The sequence below is a fragment of the Leptodactylus fuscus genome, chromosome 9 (genome assembly GCF_031893055.1).
Source record: "Leptodactylus fuscus isolate aLepFus1 chromosome 9, aLepFus1.hap2, whole genome shotgun sequence".
NCBI classification, from domain to species: Eukaryota; Metazoa; Chordata; class Amphibia; order Anura; family Leptodactylidae; genus Leptodactylus; species Leptodactylus fuscus.
In genome coordinates, this window is record NC_134273.1 from 23,926,263 (window position 1) to 23,945,352 (window position 19,090).

At 43.3% G+C, this 19,090-nt stretch overlaps 1 protein-coding gene across 4 annotated transcripts in view; it reads left to right on the top strand.

Annotated features, from left to right (window-relative positions):
- Positions 1-19,090, top strand: part of RASAL2 (RAS protein activator like 2) — a 231,186-nt gene that overhangs the window by 153,123 nt on the left and 58,973 nt on the right. For all 4 annotated transcript variants that reach the window (XM_075287447.1, XM_075287448.1, XM_075287445.1 and 1 more), the window contains exon 4: positions 17,350-17,456. In XM_075287447.1, coding sequence (XP_075143548.1) covers positions 17,350-17,456 — 107 coding nt within the window. The remainder of the gene's footprint in view (positions 1-17,349; positions 17,457-19,090) is intronic.

Genomic DNA, 19,090 nt, shown 5'->3' on the forward strand with positions numbered 1-19,090 from the left:
CTGCTCCAGCCAACGACTGCCCAACTGACACTAAAGAGCCTAGTTAGCATATTGTGTCCTGTAACTAACAGCAGTGATGGCTCAGGAACGGTGTGGGTTGGAGATAAAATTCCAACTGCGCAGGAATCGGCGGAGCATCAGTTGAGTGATGCAAAGATTTGGAGTTGGTGGGCGTGGCGAAAAAATAAAAATGTGATGTAAACAATGAAGAATTTTTTGATGACCCTTTTCTTTAAAGGAAGCTGGAGCTTAAAGGTGTTGTGCCACTGTGGACACTTATCCCCACTCCACAGGACAGGGTTTAAGTGTCTGATTACTGGGGGCCCAAACACCACGTGACCAAGTGGTCACAAAGAAGGGGACCGGAAGTGAATAGAGTGCCAGTGCGCTTGTGTGACAGGCGCTCGATTCACTGCAATGGGGCTGCTGGAACCGTAATCTCAGGATGTGCCCCATAGAAGTCAATGGAGTGCTGTTCACGCAGGCGCACTGGTTCACCATTCACAAGGAGACTTTAGGGGACTTTCAATCCCCCATCTTCCTCATCACTGGGGGACACGGCATTCGGGCACCCCACGATCGGACACTTCTCTCGTCCTGTGGATAGGGTATAAGTGGTCATAATAGCAATGGAAGTCACAACATTGACACTTCTTTAACAAGAAAATTTTGGAACTATGTTTTGATTCAGTTTTTTGATCTAACAAACTGCACCAACATCTGCATGTGTGAACCAAGGCTTATTTGCAATGCTGTGTTTCCTTTGCGCTGCACATTACTCCTCGGTTGATATACACTAGTTGTTGACTTCTCCATACCAATGCTGATTTCCGGTTTCTTGTGTGCGGGGTTGGTGACGGAGACGATAATGAATGGCCATTGTATGATGGGATGGTGACATCTCCACATTCCTTATTAATTATGGCTTTATGTTCCTCGGATTTATTTACACAGAGGGTTAAACCGGGCAGAGCGGAAGACATTGCCTCAGTCTTCATTTCCTATTGTCTTTCCCTTTGGAAAAATATTGATTTGCGGCCGAGCCACATACATTACATTGTATTTTTTTCCATTACAGCTGCACATCAGTCAGCTCGAAATGTGTAGTGTGAGTGCTCGCCCTACGAGTATCCGTGATGGCGAAGAAAGCGTCGATCCCGTGAACATTAGTAATATGGAATTTTTCATGTGGTGACTTCACAGTTGTAGCAGTACAAGGTTGTTTCCCAAGACCCCATTAACACATCCATAGTTGTGTGCAGGTCCGAGGACATGACATCCATGTGCTGTCCGTATTTTCCACGGACCTTGAGACCCATAGACATGAACAAGAATAGAACCTGCTCAACGTTTTGCTGCTCAGCTCTGACCCCCATATAAATCTGTAAAAATACGGCATCGGATCCTAGAAGTCCAAGTTGTGTGACCCACGTTCTGGAACGGGATTAAGAGTCTGGGGAAATGCTAGGGGATGGGTAACAATTTAGTAAGTATTTGGTAGTCACTCGTACCTGAGCTGCCCCTGCCCCGGGCTACAGGCTTCTCTTTTCCATAGAAGTTGGTATACAATTATACATGGTCACCTATATAATAAAATGATTAACCCTTTCTAATGTGAAGCATTGAATGATTCGGCTTGCAATTCCTGGGTGTGAACGTAGTTTAGGATGTTAATCCCCTTGATATGCTTATTAAGGGTGGGACCCCATAGATGTAGCCGGGGATTTCTTCCTTTCTAGTTCTCAGGTTGTGTCCTCTCTCCTGCTGAGCTAGTAGATGAAGTGCATGCGGCCTGTGTGCCCAGTATTACCATTCCTGTCAATATCCTCCTGAGCGCTGCCAGACTGTAATTCGGTCTGATTGACATTGCAACGGGGGTAACATGAAAGGTTATGTTGGAGGCACATCCCTGCGCCACAGCACAGGATCACATCACCTTGACATATTTGCTGAGGTTGCATTTGGGTGATTGATCGTCTCAAACTTAAAAATCGATACGTACCCTATGTTGACATAGCGAACGCTGACAGTGAATATAGTACAAGAAGTCTCCGTGGTGCAAACTTGTCCTTGTACTAGTTACAGTGTCACTTCCTTCTTTTTTTTAAATTTTTTATTGCGAGTACAATTTTATTAGCCTGTTTTACTTCCTTTTAGTAGTGAACAGGCTGTAAAGTTTACCCTAGTAACACTCTGACCATTGCGAAAGTCTGTTCCGTATACCTGTACTACCTGTGTATTCCCCATGTGAACAAGTGTAGCATTTGCCAAAAGGGAGGAGTCGCTTCAGATAGCTGTATCTCTGGTTTTCCTGACTGTGTTTTCGACTAGTGATATGTACAATATCTTATCTTTACGGCTAGAATTGTAACGAGAATTACAGCTTTCATATGACACCAGAACCACTATTCTAGGTGGTATAAAAGTAGAGAAACGCCTATATAAAGTGTGCCTCAATTCCTCTCTGTTCCTATTATGGTGCAGGTTATGGGGCTAATATCACTCCTTAAGGAGAGAGAACCTTCACAGGAGTATGGAGTTTTACAAAGCCATTTCGCTCCACTGGGGAATTATGGGAAAAATATGCAAATCTGTTTTCCAATCTGTAAATAGGAAAACAGTGCCTCTAGGGGTAGCCCTCTTAAACATCATGCATGACTTTTTCAACAAGTCTATCGCTATGATGCGAGGATTAGCCAAACCAATAGATCTATTCCAAAAGGAACAGAATCCCAGCTGTGGACAGTGCTGTTTCAATCTGGTTGGATCTCTTCAGCACAGCGTAGGGAGAACTGGTTTGGCACATGCATATTTTTAATATTTAGGCGTCGTCATTGCCCCCCATTCGTCTCTATTCCTGGTCCGTCACACATTAAATGCCCATTCAGTCGATCACCGGTCACACTGGTGACCACCGGCAGGCGGTGACTGGCTAAGCAGCATGTCCAATAGGGGCAAGGAAGTAGACACCATCGGGGGACCCAGGAAGTATTAGAATACGGAGTAGCAGGGCATTGGGCAGGTGAGTATTGCCACTTTCTTTCACATTTTTTTTTATTGGGCACACAACCCTTTAGGCTAAGACCCCACATTGCGGAAACGCAGCTTTTTTTGTGTGTGTGTGATGCAGATTTTGCTAAATTTTTTGAACCAAAGCCAGTGTATTGAGACGAAGGTAGAAGTATAAGAACCTTCTAGATATTTCCTATTCCTAAATCTCTTTGACTCAAAAAAATGCAAAAAAAAAAAAAATTGCAACATGGGCCTTAGCCTCAATCAAAATTTTTATTTACTTTTTGAACAAGTTTGTTTTTTTTTATTTGAATTTAGTCTACAAACAGCCATGAAAATATCTTGTAAAGTTCTTTGCCAAGTCTTCTTGGTGAGTACATGGTTTTCTATGTATTTTAATTAAAAAAAAAAAAAAAATTCCCAGGCCAAGTTTTTGTTTGTAGAAATACTTGCTACTGCATTGCAGGGCACGGTGCCAGGCATACATTGCCATCTCCTTGCTGAACTTAAGAAGTGTTGTCATCGGGAAAGAAAAATAGGCAGGGCTGTTATAACACTACTAAAATAGGTTCTTGTCCCTGTGTACTAGAAGCTGTGTACAGGAAAAGCAGCGCTCGGGCTTCTGTACATAGCACTCCCCTGCCTACTATTCCCACCGGGCAGAAGGACCGGAAGCTAAGCTGGGCATCCAACCAGTCCATTTCTTTCTTCTGAGCAGAGCGCCGCGGAGTAGTCCATAATGTCGCTTTTGGCAGTTGAGCTGTCTATTCCATTTTTACCGATCAATGCAGCCGTCACACGCTAGGTAGGGGCTGCAAGGGGGGTGGAAAACAGGCTTGAGAAAAGGAGGGGAGAGGACGGGAGCATCCGGTGCCTCCTAACCAGAGATTGATGAACCTGCCTGTGCAGAAAGGGAAGGAGACTTAGAAGGGAGGATGCTCCAGCCCATCACAAGCTCCAGGAGGACAAGTGCTGCCGCCGGTGGCTTGTAGCATTCGCGAAGAACTGTTTGACCCAGCATTTTCCAGCTATCACATCTGATAAATGGGAACATTTACCAGTATTCGCCTTCAGCTCACAGAAATATATTTCCATTCATTTAACAATTATTTTTTTTTTGTCCTCCTTGGATTCGGCAGCCTCGCCTCATTTAGGAGCCCATTAACCCCCCGCCGTGCCTTCAGTCCTTTCTGCTTGACAGAGCAGAGTAACAAGGCCTAACCCTATTGATCCGCTAGGAATGCCCTGGGATCTGTAGCCTTTTTGCATTCTCAAGACTTGTCCTGTTGCCCCTGATCTCGAGAGCTTGGAGAATCCTGCCTCGCTTCAGGTCAGGTTAGAGTAGAAGAAAACAGTGCGCCACGTGGTGAAGTTTTTCTCCTTCCAACATGAGCTTCCTCTCACCCGGAGATGGAGAATGGCTGGACAGCAGCACAGAGGAAGAGAGAAGCCTTCTGTCATTTCTGGGTAGGGTCCATTGGCTTGGAGTTTTCTTCAGAGAGCCCATTTCATTGGAGTAAAGTTCTTCTTGAGGCTTTGATGTTTGTTTTCGTCCTTTGTACGGTGGTTGTTATTATGTTTCTAGCTATTATCGGTGTATTACAGTAATTCTCTATAGGGCGGTTTGTCAAAAGTTTTTCTTGTGCTTTTTATTCCGTAAGTATAGACACAAGATTTGTCTGGATATATGCGCGCCGCACTTTAGCTATTGACTGAATACTACTGAAGTGTACTTTGTTGAAGAAAGGGTTAACAGAGAGAAGGTGAAATGGATGATGGTCAATATATAATGGCTCGCAACACATGTGATTGCTCCAGAGATTATAGATTGTGGTTTAGCGCTTCAGAAGCTTCGTGCCGCCGTGTTCTCCAAGTTTTTAATAACTATATTTTTCCCCCTTTTTTTTTTCTTACTGTAGAAAAATACCGTGCACCCTGATTGATGTTACATATTAGTTTTTACACAACTTGACTCCTAGGTGGCGCTATCATTTACAATTGTATTAGTTTTGGAAATGGAAACTAGACTTGTCACTCCATAATAGAGTTACATGGCCTGATCACTTGTAGCGTAGGAGAAGTGTATTTAACAAGGACCTGTTACTAGGTCTGAAAAACCCAATGGCACGCTGCGCCTGATGGGTGCTGCGCCTGATGGGAGCTGCGCCTGATAGGTACTGATGGGTGCTGCGCCTGATGGTTGCTGCGCCTGATAGGTACTGATGGGAGCTGCGCCTGATGGGTACTGTGCCTGATAGGTACTGATGGGTGCTGCGTCTGATGGGAGTACTGATGGGTGCTGCGCCTGATGGGTACTGTGCCTGATAGGTGCCGCACCCCTGAGCACATTGGTGTTTGGTTTATCCAAATCTGTTCATCTATTCCAAAGATATAAGCCCCAATAGTGATGAGGCAAATTAGTGTATAGCATATAGCACCCTGACCCCCTGCCCCCATAGAAACCACCGTATTACCGCCCACTTGGCTAGTAGACCCTAATGTGCATCAATACTAAAAGAGCTTATATCTTTGGAATAGCTGAACGGATTTGGTTAAACAAAACACCAAATTGCTTAGGGTCAAACTAGGTATGTCACTGGGCTTTAGAGACCTGGTGACAGGTCCTCCTTAAAGGAACACTAAACCTTGAGAGGAACGTATAAACGAATAAAGGTAAAGTTGTTGTTCTAATGGTTTGTCTGCAGAATGTTTGCATGATCCTTATACAAAGAGTGTTATATAAAGCCTGCAGAGAACATGGGGTTAATCTCCTCTGCTGATCTGTTCCATCTTGAGCTGGTGGCTGGCAACATGGGGTGAGGCTTAATAAAGGGAGCAGAACCCTAACACTCTTTTATTCCTGCTCCAGCCAGTTGTCTTACAGCAAGTTGTAGAACATTGAGGAGAAGGGGGAAGGTTGGGGTCATGGTTGATCTCCTTATGTATATATCAGTTATAACTGTAATATGAAAAAAATACCTATTAAATTAGCTATTGATCTGCACAATTGCGCTCTCTACTGTCAGGTGGGCGGTGTCCGGCAGGAGCAAACTGACATGGACCGCCCACTTGACAGTAGAGCGCATCACTATGCTGAAAGTAACAGAAATGATTGCTCGGGAATGGTGGGGGCTACAGAAGAAATTCCAAGTGTTCTGGAATCAATGGAGCGAAGCTTATTACAGAACGCAAAGAGCTGGAGTTGGTGAAGGTGGTGAAAGGTCGTCTTTAAGGAGCCTTCATTGTGTTGGCGTCACTAACCAGACCTGTCATTTTATGAGACAATTATATAATTTCTGCTTAATGAATGTGATCTGTAATGAATTCCCGGGCGCTGGCACACGTCTCTGTGATTTCCAGATCTACCTGAATAATAATACATGTTGAAGTGATAATTATTGTGAAATTATCTCCGTTTTCTTCCATTAGACTTTAACTTTTAATTATTTTTTTTCCATTGAATTTTTTTTTTTTCTTTTGCGCTCGATTGTACAAGTGAAGCGGCGAAGTGAAGATTCGCCTTCCTATCCATATGATGAAGAAAAGTCACAGATTCAGGGCTGCTAAAGCAGATTTTCTAGATGAGAACAAGCGCTTCATGACGTAGGTGATAATGTAGTCTTTCACATGATTCCTTTTTCTCGTTTCACTCTCGATCAACACTTGCTGTTCCGATGAGGACACGCATTAATATTTTAGAGGATTGTTTTTTTCCCTCACTGTCCCCAAGCAATACACTGCTGTAAAGACAACATCGATATTGTACGGCTCCTGTATCATTACTATATTCTGAAATATTCAGGACTTCTGCCCGTGGACAGCAGTAACTAGTCATTTCTTAAAGGGATACCCCCACATTCTTCTGGACAGTCATCATGGCCGTGTATTGGGTACACTCTAAAAGACCATTTTCAATGCGATCTTGGATGGTTGTCTCTAGGGCCTGTGACTATTACATACGTTGCGATACTGCACAAAAAGTTTAGTATTGCAAAGACTTGGCTCTTTTGTTCCAATTTTTAGATTTTTTTTTTTTTTCTGCCGCTGTCACGTCTTAAGAAAAATTATCTATTATGTCTGAGATAAACATGGCCGCATCCATTGGTTTTAGCTTATATACACGACCGCACCGCTGTGTGCTATCTGTTGTTTTTGTTTTTTAATCGATGTTACACAACCCCATTGGAATTGATGGATCTCTTTATGCAACCGGTTTGTGTTTTTATGGTTTGTCTGTCCGATCTGATAAAAATAGAACTTGTCACGTCTTGTCTATTTTTCACGGGTTTGGGTTCGGAAGAATTCGTGTCCAGGTTACACTTGGACGTAAAATTGGCCATAAAAATCAGTTCTTCCCAGCCGAGTACACGGCAGTGTCATGTGTATAAGCTGACAGGTGCATGCAGATATCCGTTCCTTTTCCCGACCAACGGTCCATGGAAAAAGAACGGTGTCGTGACTTTTTGGTCCATCTTGTGGACCGAGGACACCTGTTAAAGTGTGTGGGCCTGCAAAGATCCTGATCAGCATACAGATACCTTTTGCTTGCTGTCCATTTTTCACGGACAGCACATGACCCTCAGGCCCCATGCCTATGTCCACTATTTTATCCGCAGTTATGGCCATGGGTCCAGGCTGTTGAAGAGGTCCACAAATTATTAAGCATGTCCTATATTTGTCAGTCCTCAGTAGTTGATACCTTTGTTAATGGCTAACAAAAAATGATGACAGATTGCAAGCTTTCGGGATTGCTAGGTCCCTTCGTCAGGCATGGTATAACACAATATCTAAAGGCAAGCTTATTTATACAGGAATAGAGTGTTTGGTGCACAGCACTATTCCTGTATAAATGTACCTGCCTTCAGATATTGTGTTATACCATGCCTAACGAAGGGACCTAGCAGTCCCGAAAGCTTGCAATCTGTCATCATTTTTTGTTAGCTTTTAAAAAGGCATCAACTAACTACTCAGGACTCTCAATCTTTACATTTCATATCCACTGGCTAATACGGTACAAAGATATATTTTTTCCTATATTAGTCCGCGGCACAGACCAGTGTTGTGGATCCATGCCCCGGTTCACATCTGCATTTGGGTCATTCCGTTCCCCTCCCTGCATTTTTTGTGCAGAAACCAGTTGGACCCCATTATAGTCTATGGGGTCCGTGGGTTTCCTAAGGTAACCGCTTGGTTATACGGATTAGGTTTCTGTTCGAGGGGTCCCCATGCCGAATGGAAACCCATGTGCAGATGTGACCTGGGCCTATATGTCATTTGCAGATCTGTGATTGCGGACTGACATGCTTATCAGTATTTGCGGACAGTAAAACCACTACGGTCATGTATATGTAACGTAAACTATACCGCAATGGTGGGCTGTCTGTGATTATCATGTCTGCTACGTACAACTCAGATGTTTATATCATGTGTTTGTACCAGCAGGGGGCGCTGTGTGGCACTATTATACAGCAGGGCATTAGGATTGATCTAAAACTACTTGTGTTTTATTATTTTTCTATGGGGTTTTTCACTTTGGTACAACCCATTGACTTCCTTAAAGTGCGACTCCGGCAAGGCCTGACTAAAATCAGTCTCTTCTATTCATATATCTATATTTTATGTAGGCTGTCCTCCTTTAGGAAAGTATTATAATACGATTGTCTATAGCAGAGACTGCACCAGAAGGTGACTAGCCCATGAGTGTATGGAGGCACACAAAGTATATAGTAACATGCACATATCTGTTTACAGCCTGAATTTATCAGGAATGTGAAACCTGAAGGTGTGAACAGCGTTGGACACACATGGGGCAGACACAGGGGGTTTCACACACCGCCGCTTGAAATAGAAACCTGAGAAGTGTGACGGGGAAACACAGAGAGACATTCACATAGGTTAGAAGTGCAATATCTGGGGCGGGGTATGTGCAAAATGTTCGGTCTTGGTGTGTGTTTATTAAGTATTCTTTTTATACACGAAAAAGGCATTGTCACACATTAGACCCCCAAAAAGGGCCAGCATGTAGTATGTGAACACAGCCTTAGTAGAACAAGCCCCAACATGTCCGTAATAGTCCAAACTGAGACCCTCACCCCAGCACAGGCTTAGGACAGCGCTGGTAGGAAGAGCTCAGGTAACATGGCTGTATGGGGCTTGTGGGATAACAGTATATGGGGTTGTGAGGGAAGGCGACAGCTTGAATTATTTTATACACTTAGTATATGGTCATGTGACATATATATATATATATATATATATATATATATATATATATATATATATATATATATATATATACCGTTCCCATAGTACTTTTACAAGATTTTGTGTCATATAGTCCTGTTTCATTGTCCGACTAACTATGCAAAACCCTATAAGACCCTATCCTAGGATGGCGAGGCCTACTAATCTAGCCAGCCCAGAGGGACTGTACGGTGTAGGCCGCTCTCGTATAACACACGGCTATTGGCTTCTGTCACATGCCCCAGGGACACAAGTCTAATTTCCTGCTTCTCTTTGGGATCTCTGGGGTTTTTTTCTATATCCTGGAACCTTCCTGACAAATAATTATATCTATTAAACTGTTCTGTGATGTTCACATTGAATATTTATCAGAAGCCTCTAGAAATTAGGCATCTAAAATAGACTCCCGGGACTCCAGATTCACATTTATGGAGAGGATAGAAATATGGGACTAATAAGTCTGCAGAAAAATACTGAAGCCGACGAGCCCTGACAGTAATGTGTGCACAGTTAAAGATGTCCTCCGAGACAGGATTTTTTAAAATAAATATCTCCGGATTGGTAATAAGATGAGTAGCTAAGTCTCTGTATACCTAATAGAGATATATCCATACAGTAACTATATACTGTATACCTTAAAATGGACCTGACAACCCAGGGAGTCTGTCACCAGAATATCAACCCAGTCCTGCAGATAGATAGGTTAGGATCATCTGAAACAAACAGTCTTTTCCTTGTGATTCGCTGCCTTCATTGCAGAATTGCAATTTTTGTCAATATGCAAATTAGATGTTCGGAGCAAGGAAGGAGTTGACATTGCTCCAAAGAATTAAGCTGCAATGCCCTCATTGCTCCAAATAGTTCCTTTGTATATTGACAGAATCTGTGATCTATAACCTAGGTATCTGCAGAGGGCTAGTTTAGGGGAGTCTGAAAATGGCTGCTCCTCACCAACCGTTACACTTGATGGTGGTGTTTTATCCAACGGCCTGATCCTTCTGTACCAACCTCAACATCTGCTGTTGGGGAATAATCAGAATGATTGTATACGGCCAACTTAAAGGGGTGTTCCTATTTTAACAAGTTATACCCTATCCATAGGGTAGTGGACAGCTTGCAGATCACAAGGGGGATGGAGGTCCAACCACTCGAGTTTTGTCCCCATTCTGTCCAGTGGGACCACCCCCGATAGCGTCAGCCATTTCCAGAACTCCCATTGAACTGAAAGGAGAACAGCCAGGGAACAAAACATCCACGTTCCCTAGATCAGTGGAGCTCTGAGTGGTCGGAACTCGCCAAACTTCATGTTGTCGCCTATCCTATAGATAAGGATTAACCTGTTCAGATCAGAATACCCCTTTAAGTTGGCCATACACAGAGGCTTAATGAGGGCCAAGCCCACCAGCAGGGTTTTCCGGCTCTCTATTGTATATGGGGGCCACCTGGTTCCTCCCCAGCAGCAGATATTGGGTTAGAGAAGGGTCAGGCTGTTGGATAAGCCGCCATCGGTGGTGTTTGACAACAACTTGCTCCCCTCTCCCTTATCAGAACACACGGACACTCGATTTAGCCAAATGTGTATGGGATGGTTGGGATGGACTGTGGTTGGGCCAAACAAACTTGTTCGGCCAACAGCTATACTGAGTGGTAACCTTAAGCAAAATCTGGCATGCGACATGTCCATGATGGGGCTAATGTTCCCTTATGGGGGTTGTAGGGCTTCCTCAGGCACCAGGACTCGGTGGTGGCTGCAACCTTTGCACCTTATTAGTCATCTTCCTGACGTTGCACCATTAACATATCATGGCAGGATGTATATTTCATAGCCATAAATCAGTAGCCAATTGTCACATCCTTCAAGCCGAAGGTAAGATATGGCATTTCTCCTACAAGTAATGATTACATTCTGTAATACACCAGCAAGCCTGGAAGTCTACAATGGTTTCCCATTGATTTGGCAATCTTGTAGGGAGCATAAATATTGTAACATGACATATTGAATGGCCGTACAGCTTGTCAATACCGGCACGAAGCCCCGCCATATCTCCGAGAAGGGCGATCGTGACTTATAACATCCTTTTCTGCTTTTTCGTACACTAAGCTCCTTGGTAACAAAAAATTAAAGTATACAGAAATAGCAGATTGGTGTGAAATCCTGATTCGGCAGTTCTCCCAGACAATCTATTTCCGTAGTCACCGGTTGCGCTGTAGTGCGGAGACGACTTCTCCTTCTGCCTGATGTCATTTGTCTTCATGTAACTCGCTCCTGTTTTCTAAGGTTACATTATGTTGAGTTGACCTTATAAAAAGTTCTAAAACACAATTTGCTAAAATGGATCTGACTCCGCCGGCCTTCAGGTACAACGCGTTTATCTCCCTTTTTTTAAGTAACATTTTGATGTTGGAAATGTCACATAAGAAAGGAAAAATCTCCAATTATCTGTCCGAGCGTCTCGGTTCTATTATTCTGGAGACAGTGAAGAAGAGGATGGAGGCCTCTCGTATGATGGGATGTGTCTTCTCACCTGTAAACGATGCCATTACTGTCTATGGATCCTTGCTGGTGATTAAAGGGTCTCCATAGGCAGTGGTGGTTGCACGCTCTGTGGAAGGAAGCCTTGCAACACATCAATTAAAAGACCACAAAGCCTCAAAAGCGAGTTGTCTTCTATAAGTGATACTAAAAGCAGCTAGGTGTATATTCAGCTGTGTCAAATGGGTTTCTGAGATTAGAAAAAAAAATGCTTCTGTTTGATTTTTTTTTTTTCCCCAAAACAGCGCCACTGTAGTCAGAGGGCAGTGCGTGGTATTGCATCTCTTTTATTTAAAGCATAATTAAACTTTTTTTTTCTATTTGTTAATCCAAAGTGCAAGTGCAAATAACAAACTTTGTAATATACTTTATTAAAGACAAGGACCTGTTTCAAATTTGTACAATAGAGGTCTATGGAAAGGGGAGGAAGAGGAGAGCTCTTAATAGTTGAGAGTTATCTTCACCACAGCTGGATTATCAGAAATTACTATATAGCTTTCTCTTGGAATAGATGACAGTCTCATATCTCTTCCTCCCTTCTCCATAGACTTCATTGTAAAGTTATGTGCTTGTGTACAGAGCACAGAAAAAAAAAAATCAAACAAAGTAAAGACAGGAGTAATAGTAAAAGACATAAGCACTTTTCTTTGGTGAAAGTTTTTTCTTTCGTCTGAATTATTGATAAGATTACTTACACTTTATAAGGAGTGTATTGCCATTTTATTTATTAAAACCTGATAATAAAATACATCACTGGTTTTATCATCGGTTTTTATTTTCTAATTGTAGATGTTCCTTCTATTTTCTGTACATGATTCTAGAGGCGGCCATCTTGCCTGATCTCTTCCTCTGCTCTTGGAACAGCATTTAGTGATATGCTTTACAGCATAGCCATGGCTATAGTCCACAATACACTGGAGCCGACTCATTGAGGTCTATGGGAGAGTTTTGTAGCCTTACTCTGTGCAGGGAGTAGATAAACTGTCACGTTATCTACGGTCAGTAGTGGATGTAATGGTGGGTCAGTGGTATCTTCTATTGTAATGATTTATAGAGGAGGTTTTTTTTCTATTATAATGATTATAGACATGTTTTCTTCTATTGTTATGTCTTGTCTGTGATGTAAATGAGGCGGCTGCTGCAAAGAAAGCCCCTACATTATTAGTGTCAGAGTATTATTAGGCTTAGTAGACAGAGTGAAAATTTGAGTTTAAAGTGTTTACTTACAATATAGGCATAGTTCATGGAAAAAGAGTGTCACTTTTGCAGGAAAGGGGGAAAAAAAAACGCTCCTTTCTTTCTAATCTGAACTTTTTGTGGCATGGAGATACAAAAATCCTTTCCAAAGATTGATCTGGATTCAATCCCCTATTTGTAAAATGCACTTGCTGATGTCGTCCTTTTTCGGAAGAGGAGGAGGAGGGGACTCCTCGATTGCAGTCAATTGACTTTGTGTCTGAACAACTAGATTTTTGCAAAATAGTTTAGACATCCAGTCCTTTGGCTTTCAGCAACCCAGTGAGAACATATAGGGCCATGTCCATTATTCCCAGTATAATCTATGTTTTTCCTCAGTCTCAAAAACATTAAGAAGGAAATTTATGGAACAAATTGGGGCACATATGGATATTGCCCTGGTTGGTTATGACTTGTGGCTCCCATAGTAAAATGACTTAAAGGGATATTCCAGCATTTTCATCTATGCACTGAATTAGGTGACTGTCGGACCACTGAGACCACCACCAATTATCAGAATGGGATTCTTGATTCCCAGCGTGTGCCAGCTGCGAGGAGGACTTAGCACGGCACCGCGGTTGAGCCTGCACCCTGTCACTCCCTTCACTGTCTATGACACTGATGATAATAGCCCAGCTCTATTTTAGAATAAAGATTCCAGCACAGATTTCATGATTCATCTGATTCTCTGTATAAATAATTGTTCTCCTTGTAAGTATTTATTCAGAGCATGGGGTGGGCGAAGACACTGGATCGGGGCGTCTAAGTATAAGGACATCAGTCATGGTGGGACGTGGGTGATGGGACAGCTTTGTCATGTTACCCGGCCTTTCTTAGGGTTGCACCTATTTCTTATCTAACAACCCAATTGGATAATTGGATGCGGAAGATGAATAGAGGTCATTTGTAAAGATTTGGGCATAGACTTTGACTGGTGTTGAGGCCCTGACAACATCTTGTTCTTGCTAGGGACGCCATAGTAGAAAAAGACTCTGATACCGTGCCATAAACCATGCCGGTCTAGGATGAAATGTCCTAGAGGAAGTTGGCTATCCTGCTACACGTGACCCTGGCCTAGTAATTTTAAAGAGGCCGTCCAGGACCTCTAAATTAATAGCCTAACCTACATGGGAAGAATATGCAAATCTGACTTCCATGATGTAATTAGGATGCCATGATGTAATTAGGATGCATCATGGAAGTCAGATTTGCATATTCTTCTGCATGTTCCTTTGCAGTGGAGCGCTCACGGCTTAATAAGACTCCACACACCTATATGGTGGTCTCTCCCTATGGAGTGACAATCTCCCCTTAACCCTGGCCTAACCTGAACTGAAGATCCGAGGCCCAAAACTTGGGATCCTCATGGATAAGCTGCTTTGCGAAGCGGCTGCTCAGGTGATGTCACATTCATCAGTCACTTGGCTTGTTCGCAGCTCAATCCCATGCAACAGGATGGGTTGAGCTCTGATCCCATTGTACAATGTCTCACAATGTCCTGGAGAGACTGCAGAGCTCACAGCTGATTGACCAGGGGGTCCTATTGTCGGACCCCTGCCGTTCTTTAGGATAGATCACCCACTATTTACTCATGGCCTTGTTCATTTGCATAGGTTTTCGTGAAAGCTATCCTCCTCAGAAGGTTCTTGTTCTTTTTGTGGAAACCCAGCCAGTGTTGCCATTCTTTCTGCAATGCTCCCTGGGAATAATATGCAAATTGCCTCTCCTCCAGCAGGAAGAAATCTGTCTCACTAGTGCCACCTATGGATAGCTATCCTGTAAGTCAGTGTCTGGGCCCATTAAAGAACTTCAAACTTGTGTAGAGTGAGGTTTTAGTAGAGAAGATTTTCTGTAGAAATGCTGCAGATCAGGTCTATTGTAATGTGTGAAATCCAGGCTCATCCTGCAGATTTTATGGCGAGTTTCTGCTGATTCCTACACAGCAAATTTATCTGGTCAGGACTGATATTTTTTTTTTATTTTTATTGCATTATTTGATGTTTGTGGATTCTTTACATAGTTCTGTAATCCAGTCTTGTCTCTTATCTCTACCCCAGCCTGCCCTGCTGTAGGGACTTTGGGCGATGGTACAAAAAAAGGAGTCTCTAGCTGTTTTTTTTAGTATTCTTATACTTGACTTGTGTGCAAGGTTATCCTGCCCTGCTCGGTATGCTGCATAGGCTGGACAGGACCTCTCCAGACCCCTCTTTTATTAGGTTTATGGGTTGCCAGCTATTCTTCCCCTGGACTAAGTGCAGATGACAAGGGATGATATAGAAGCCAGTGAGCAGAGGAGGGCTGCATTGATTTTGCAGCAGGTGATAATGCAATAGTAGCGTGCAGCAAGCCGGGGGTGGACGGGGGAAAGAAAGACGTCTAATTTTGGAAGAACTGAGATGGTATAGATTTCTATCCCATCTCAAAGGAACCGCAGCCTTGTGCTCAACATAGCAACAACTTTCTGGTAGATCTGCATGGAAGGAGGCTCAGAATGAATTCCTTGAGCAGAGACAAGTCCTAAGGACAAAAAAGCAGCAAACCCTGAATCAGCCAGTGATTTGCAAGATAGAGAGGAGGAAGAGTCCAAGTGGCGGGCTGGTAATATCGGAGCCAGGGACTGCACCTTAACAAACATCCCTTTCTCCGGCTGCTGAGTGAGCTGTAATTTTGCAGAGGAGGCAATTATTGTGGAATATTAAAGGGGGGAAAAGCGGACTATTGTGGTTTTATCCAGGACGCCATTGAGATTGTGTTTAGATGAAATCTTTTATTTTCTCGCTTCCCTAAAAGACTTTTGTTTGCTTTTTATCTTTTTCTCTTCTCAAGTGCCGAGAGTCTTCAAAAATTCCTGAGCGTCCTGTTGTCTTGGGTATCGAGTAGATCTGAGAAGCCTTTCTTTTTCTCCCCCCCCCCCCCCCTCACTCTCCTCTGTGTTTTTCCGAGTCCTGGATCTCCAGTTGCAGAAGGAACACTAGTTTTCTGTTGCATTTTGCTCGCCCGTAATACTCTGTCTTGTTTTACGTTGTGACGTTTTGTGTCGTTTTTCGCGCCACCGATACGTTGAGCTTTGCCATGTTGCTTTAAGCTATCGATTTGTTAGGCAGGGACGAGTCTCCTTTTCATCTCACGTTATATTTACCTCCTCGGAGCGTGTCATTGCCTAGATAACCGATCATTTGTCCTTTCAGGGAGAGCCGTTCTGCACTGGCACGGACTGGCAGCACTTTTCAGTAAGTGCTTATTGTTTGCACAGACCAGGGCGCACCGATGACACTTTCTCCCACTAAATGCCGGAGTGCTTCAGCATCTGTAAATAGCTTGATATCTAATGAGGATGTGCAGTTCAGGCAATTGATTGAATAGCTGCAGTCGTGTGTGTATCTCCTTGCTCTCTGCACACTGGCAGGGGAGGGGGAGCAGAAGGATCGGATCCTGCTTCTTTCTGAATTGGAAGTAGCACGGATCCCTTGGGCCAAAAGGCCAGGATTGTTCGTCTTCGCTGCACCAGATTCCCCGACAAGACTGGAATATGCCAGGCTGCACGGGCTCAGCGATGACTCCCGTCGTTCCCGAGGACCGGTGGAGGGCTGCGTAAGATATAAATCCGGTTCCATGTGTGGGATTCTTTGTTGCATCTCAGAAGTTGGATACAGCCCAACCTTTGACGTAGAAATGGGTAGCACTTGCGATAAAGGTACTCCTAAAGAATGTGGGGGGCATCTTGTTATATCTTGTTGCTTTTTGAGCATGCATAGAAGTGCCGAAGATGTTTAACCCTAACATTTGCGAACCGTCTTATTTTCGTCATTGTAGTTCTTTGTTTGGTGCATTGTGTTAACTTTGTTTTATGTCTTTTTAATGGGTGCAAAGATCTGTTTTAGAAACCGTATGCGTCTATACCATTGTGTAATGTCATGACAAGGCTGAATATATTATAGCTGAATGCGTTCTTGCCTTTACCCTGCACTTTTTCTCCCGATTTACAAGTTGCGCGCAAGTTTCTGCGAACTGTTTACCTTGTTACGACTTCTGGTCGCCTCAGTGGAATTCACCTGTTCACCGTGCTGAGATATCTTCTCCTCCGCTCCCAGAGATGTGTACATTTCGGTGTCTGCAGCTCTTTTATTTTGTCTGCTCAAAGGAATCCAACTGTGAAATGTAAAGACCAATTATCTCTTCACCCCCGGACGCTTACACAAAAAAGATGCTTGCTATTATTGCTCATGAAGTTGTCAGTCTTGTTCTGGCTGCAGGATGGATTTGTATTGACAGCCTCGCTCTTTTTTCTCATGTCCTGTCTTTTTTCTTGTTCCTTCCCTCTGCAGAGGTGCCGGCTGAGAGGTCACCACGAAGGAGAAGCATCTCGGGGACCAGCACATCTGACAAGGCCAACTCCATGGACCCTGCAAACACCTCTCCTTTTAAAGTCCCTGTAAGTCGCTTGTACTGATTTGTATTGGACAAGGGGTTTCCTGAGCGTGCTGCATACAGAGCGAGCAGGCACAGCATCTGCAGCATGGGCTGTATTAATATTTCCAGGGGAAGCCAGTGCTGCATTAATCTAGCAAATGGCTGAGAAACTCCGGGCAGTAATGTTTTACTGTTGTCTGTGCCTATGTGTATACGTATCGCCTAGGCTGTCTTACAGCTATACAATTACATATATGCACACAGGTAGAATAGCATTATTCTGTCCCATTGGGTACCAGGATAAGAGTTAAGAGCGTTCTAGCGTTCATTCCAGATATGCCCAAGTTATGGTGACATCCAATAATAGCTGCAATGATCGTGCCAATAGGGATTGTCACTCAGCTTTCCACTTCTCCCGAATTGCATATACAGCTGCATTCTTTTGCAATGTAACTGTAACGCCACATAACAATGCAGACTTATTTGTCATTATGGCTGTGCATAATGGGGTCAAGGATAAGGGTGCTTTTATACTGCCTTTCCAACATATCCGTCTGACAGATATGAGGTAGAGTAACATCTGTTGCCCATAGGCTCCTATTGTTAAAATAAAGGTATAGAATGTGATATACTTTGTATACTTGATACCTCTGGTCTTTGGATGCTATTTCATACAGCCAAACTATATACCAGGCTGATGGAGGCCCAAAGGACACTTAAAAGCAAATGGGGGCCTATGGATACATTAGACGTATATATGCCAGGCGCTTTATCAGTGCATACATCACCCTGGCACTGCAGAAAGCAGCGTAAACCCACGCCGAGATGGGCAGCTTGTAGCACAGTGCAAGCAGCTGAAGGGTTAAGCTGGCTTCTACCATTAGCTGGATGGAAGGCGCAAGACGTCAGGTTTCTCAGCGAGTAATAACCATCAGTGCCCAATCTGATTAAGAATCACTACAGCGGTATGATTGTACATTAGGTGCAGCCCCAATGCCCCTGGTAGTGTTAATACTGATGCAGCAAGGACCTACTTTTGTCTAGCAGAGAGTGTAATTGGATGTGAGGGAATGCCGTCTGCCGATAGCTCCTCTGGTCCTGGGAAGTGTAACAAAAGCCAACTCAGTCAGCAAAAGTGAAGGTCAGGAAAAACCTGCTGAGATGTTCCAGCTGCCGGTGCTCCTGTCTTCCGCAGTCACGGTTTCCATCCTCTGTGTGCCCGGCACTACTAGGCAGGAAGTTCACAATATGGCCATATACTCGGAATCCGTTCTGCAGTGTGCCCGATAACAAGACCCGTCGATGGGCGGCTATTAAAACACATTGAATCCTTCTATGTGTATAGAAAATGTGTGGCTACCTCTCCAGATAAAATATTAATAGAGACTGGCCAGGATTCTGTTTATAGCCTATTCTAAGGGTAGTCCATAAATAAAAATAATCCTGGCCAATCCCTTTAATAATTCATTAGTTATAGCACCAAAATATTCTGCAGTATAGAGAGAAGCGTGCTATAGGTCAGCACCTAAATATATATATATATATATATATACACATATATACACACATATATATATATATATATATATACATATATATATATATATATATATACATATATATATATATACATATATATATATATATACATATATA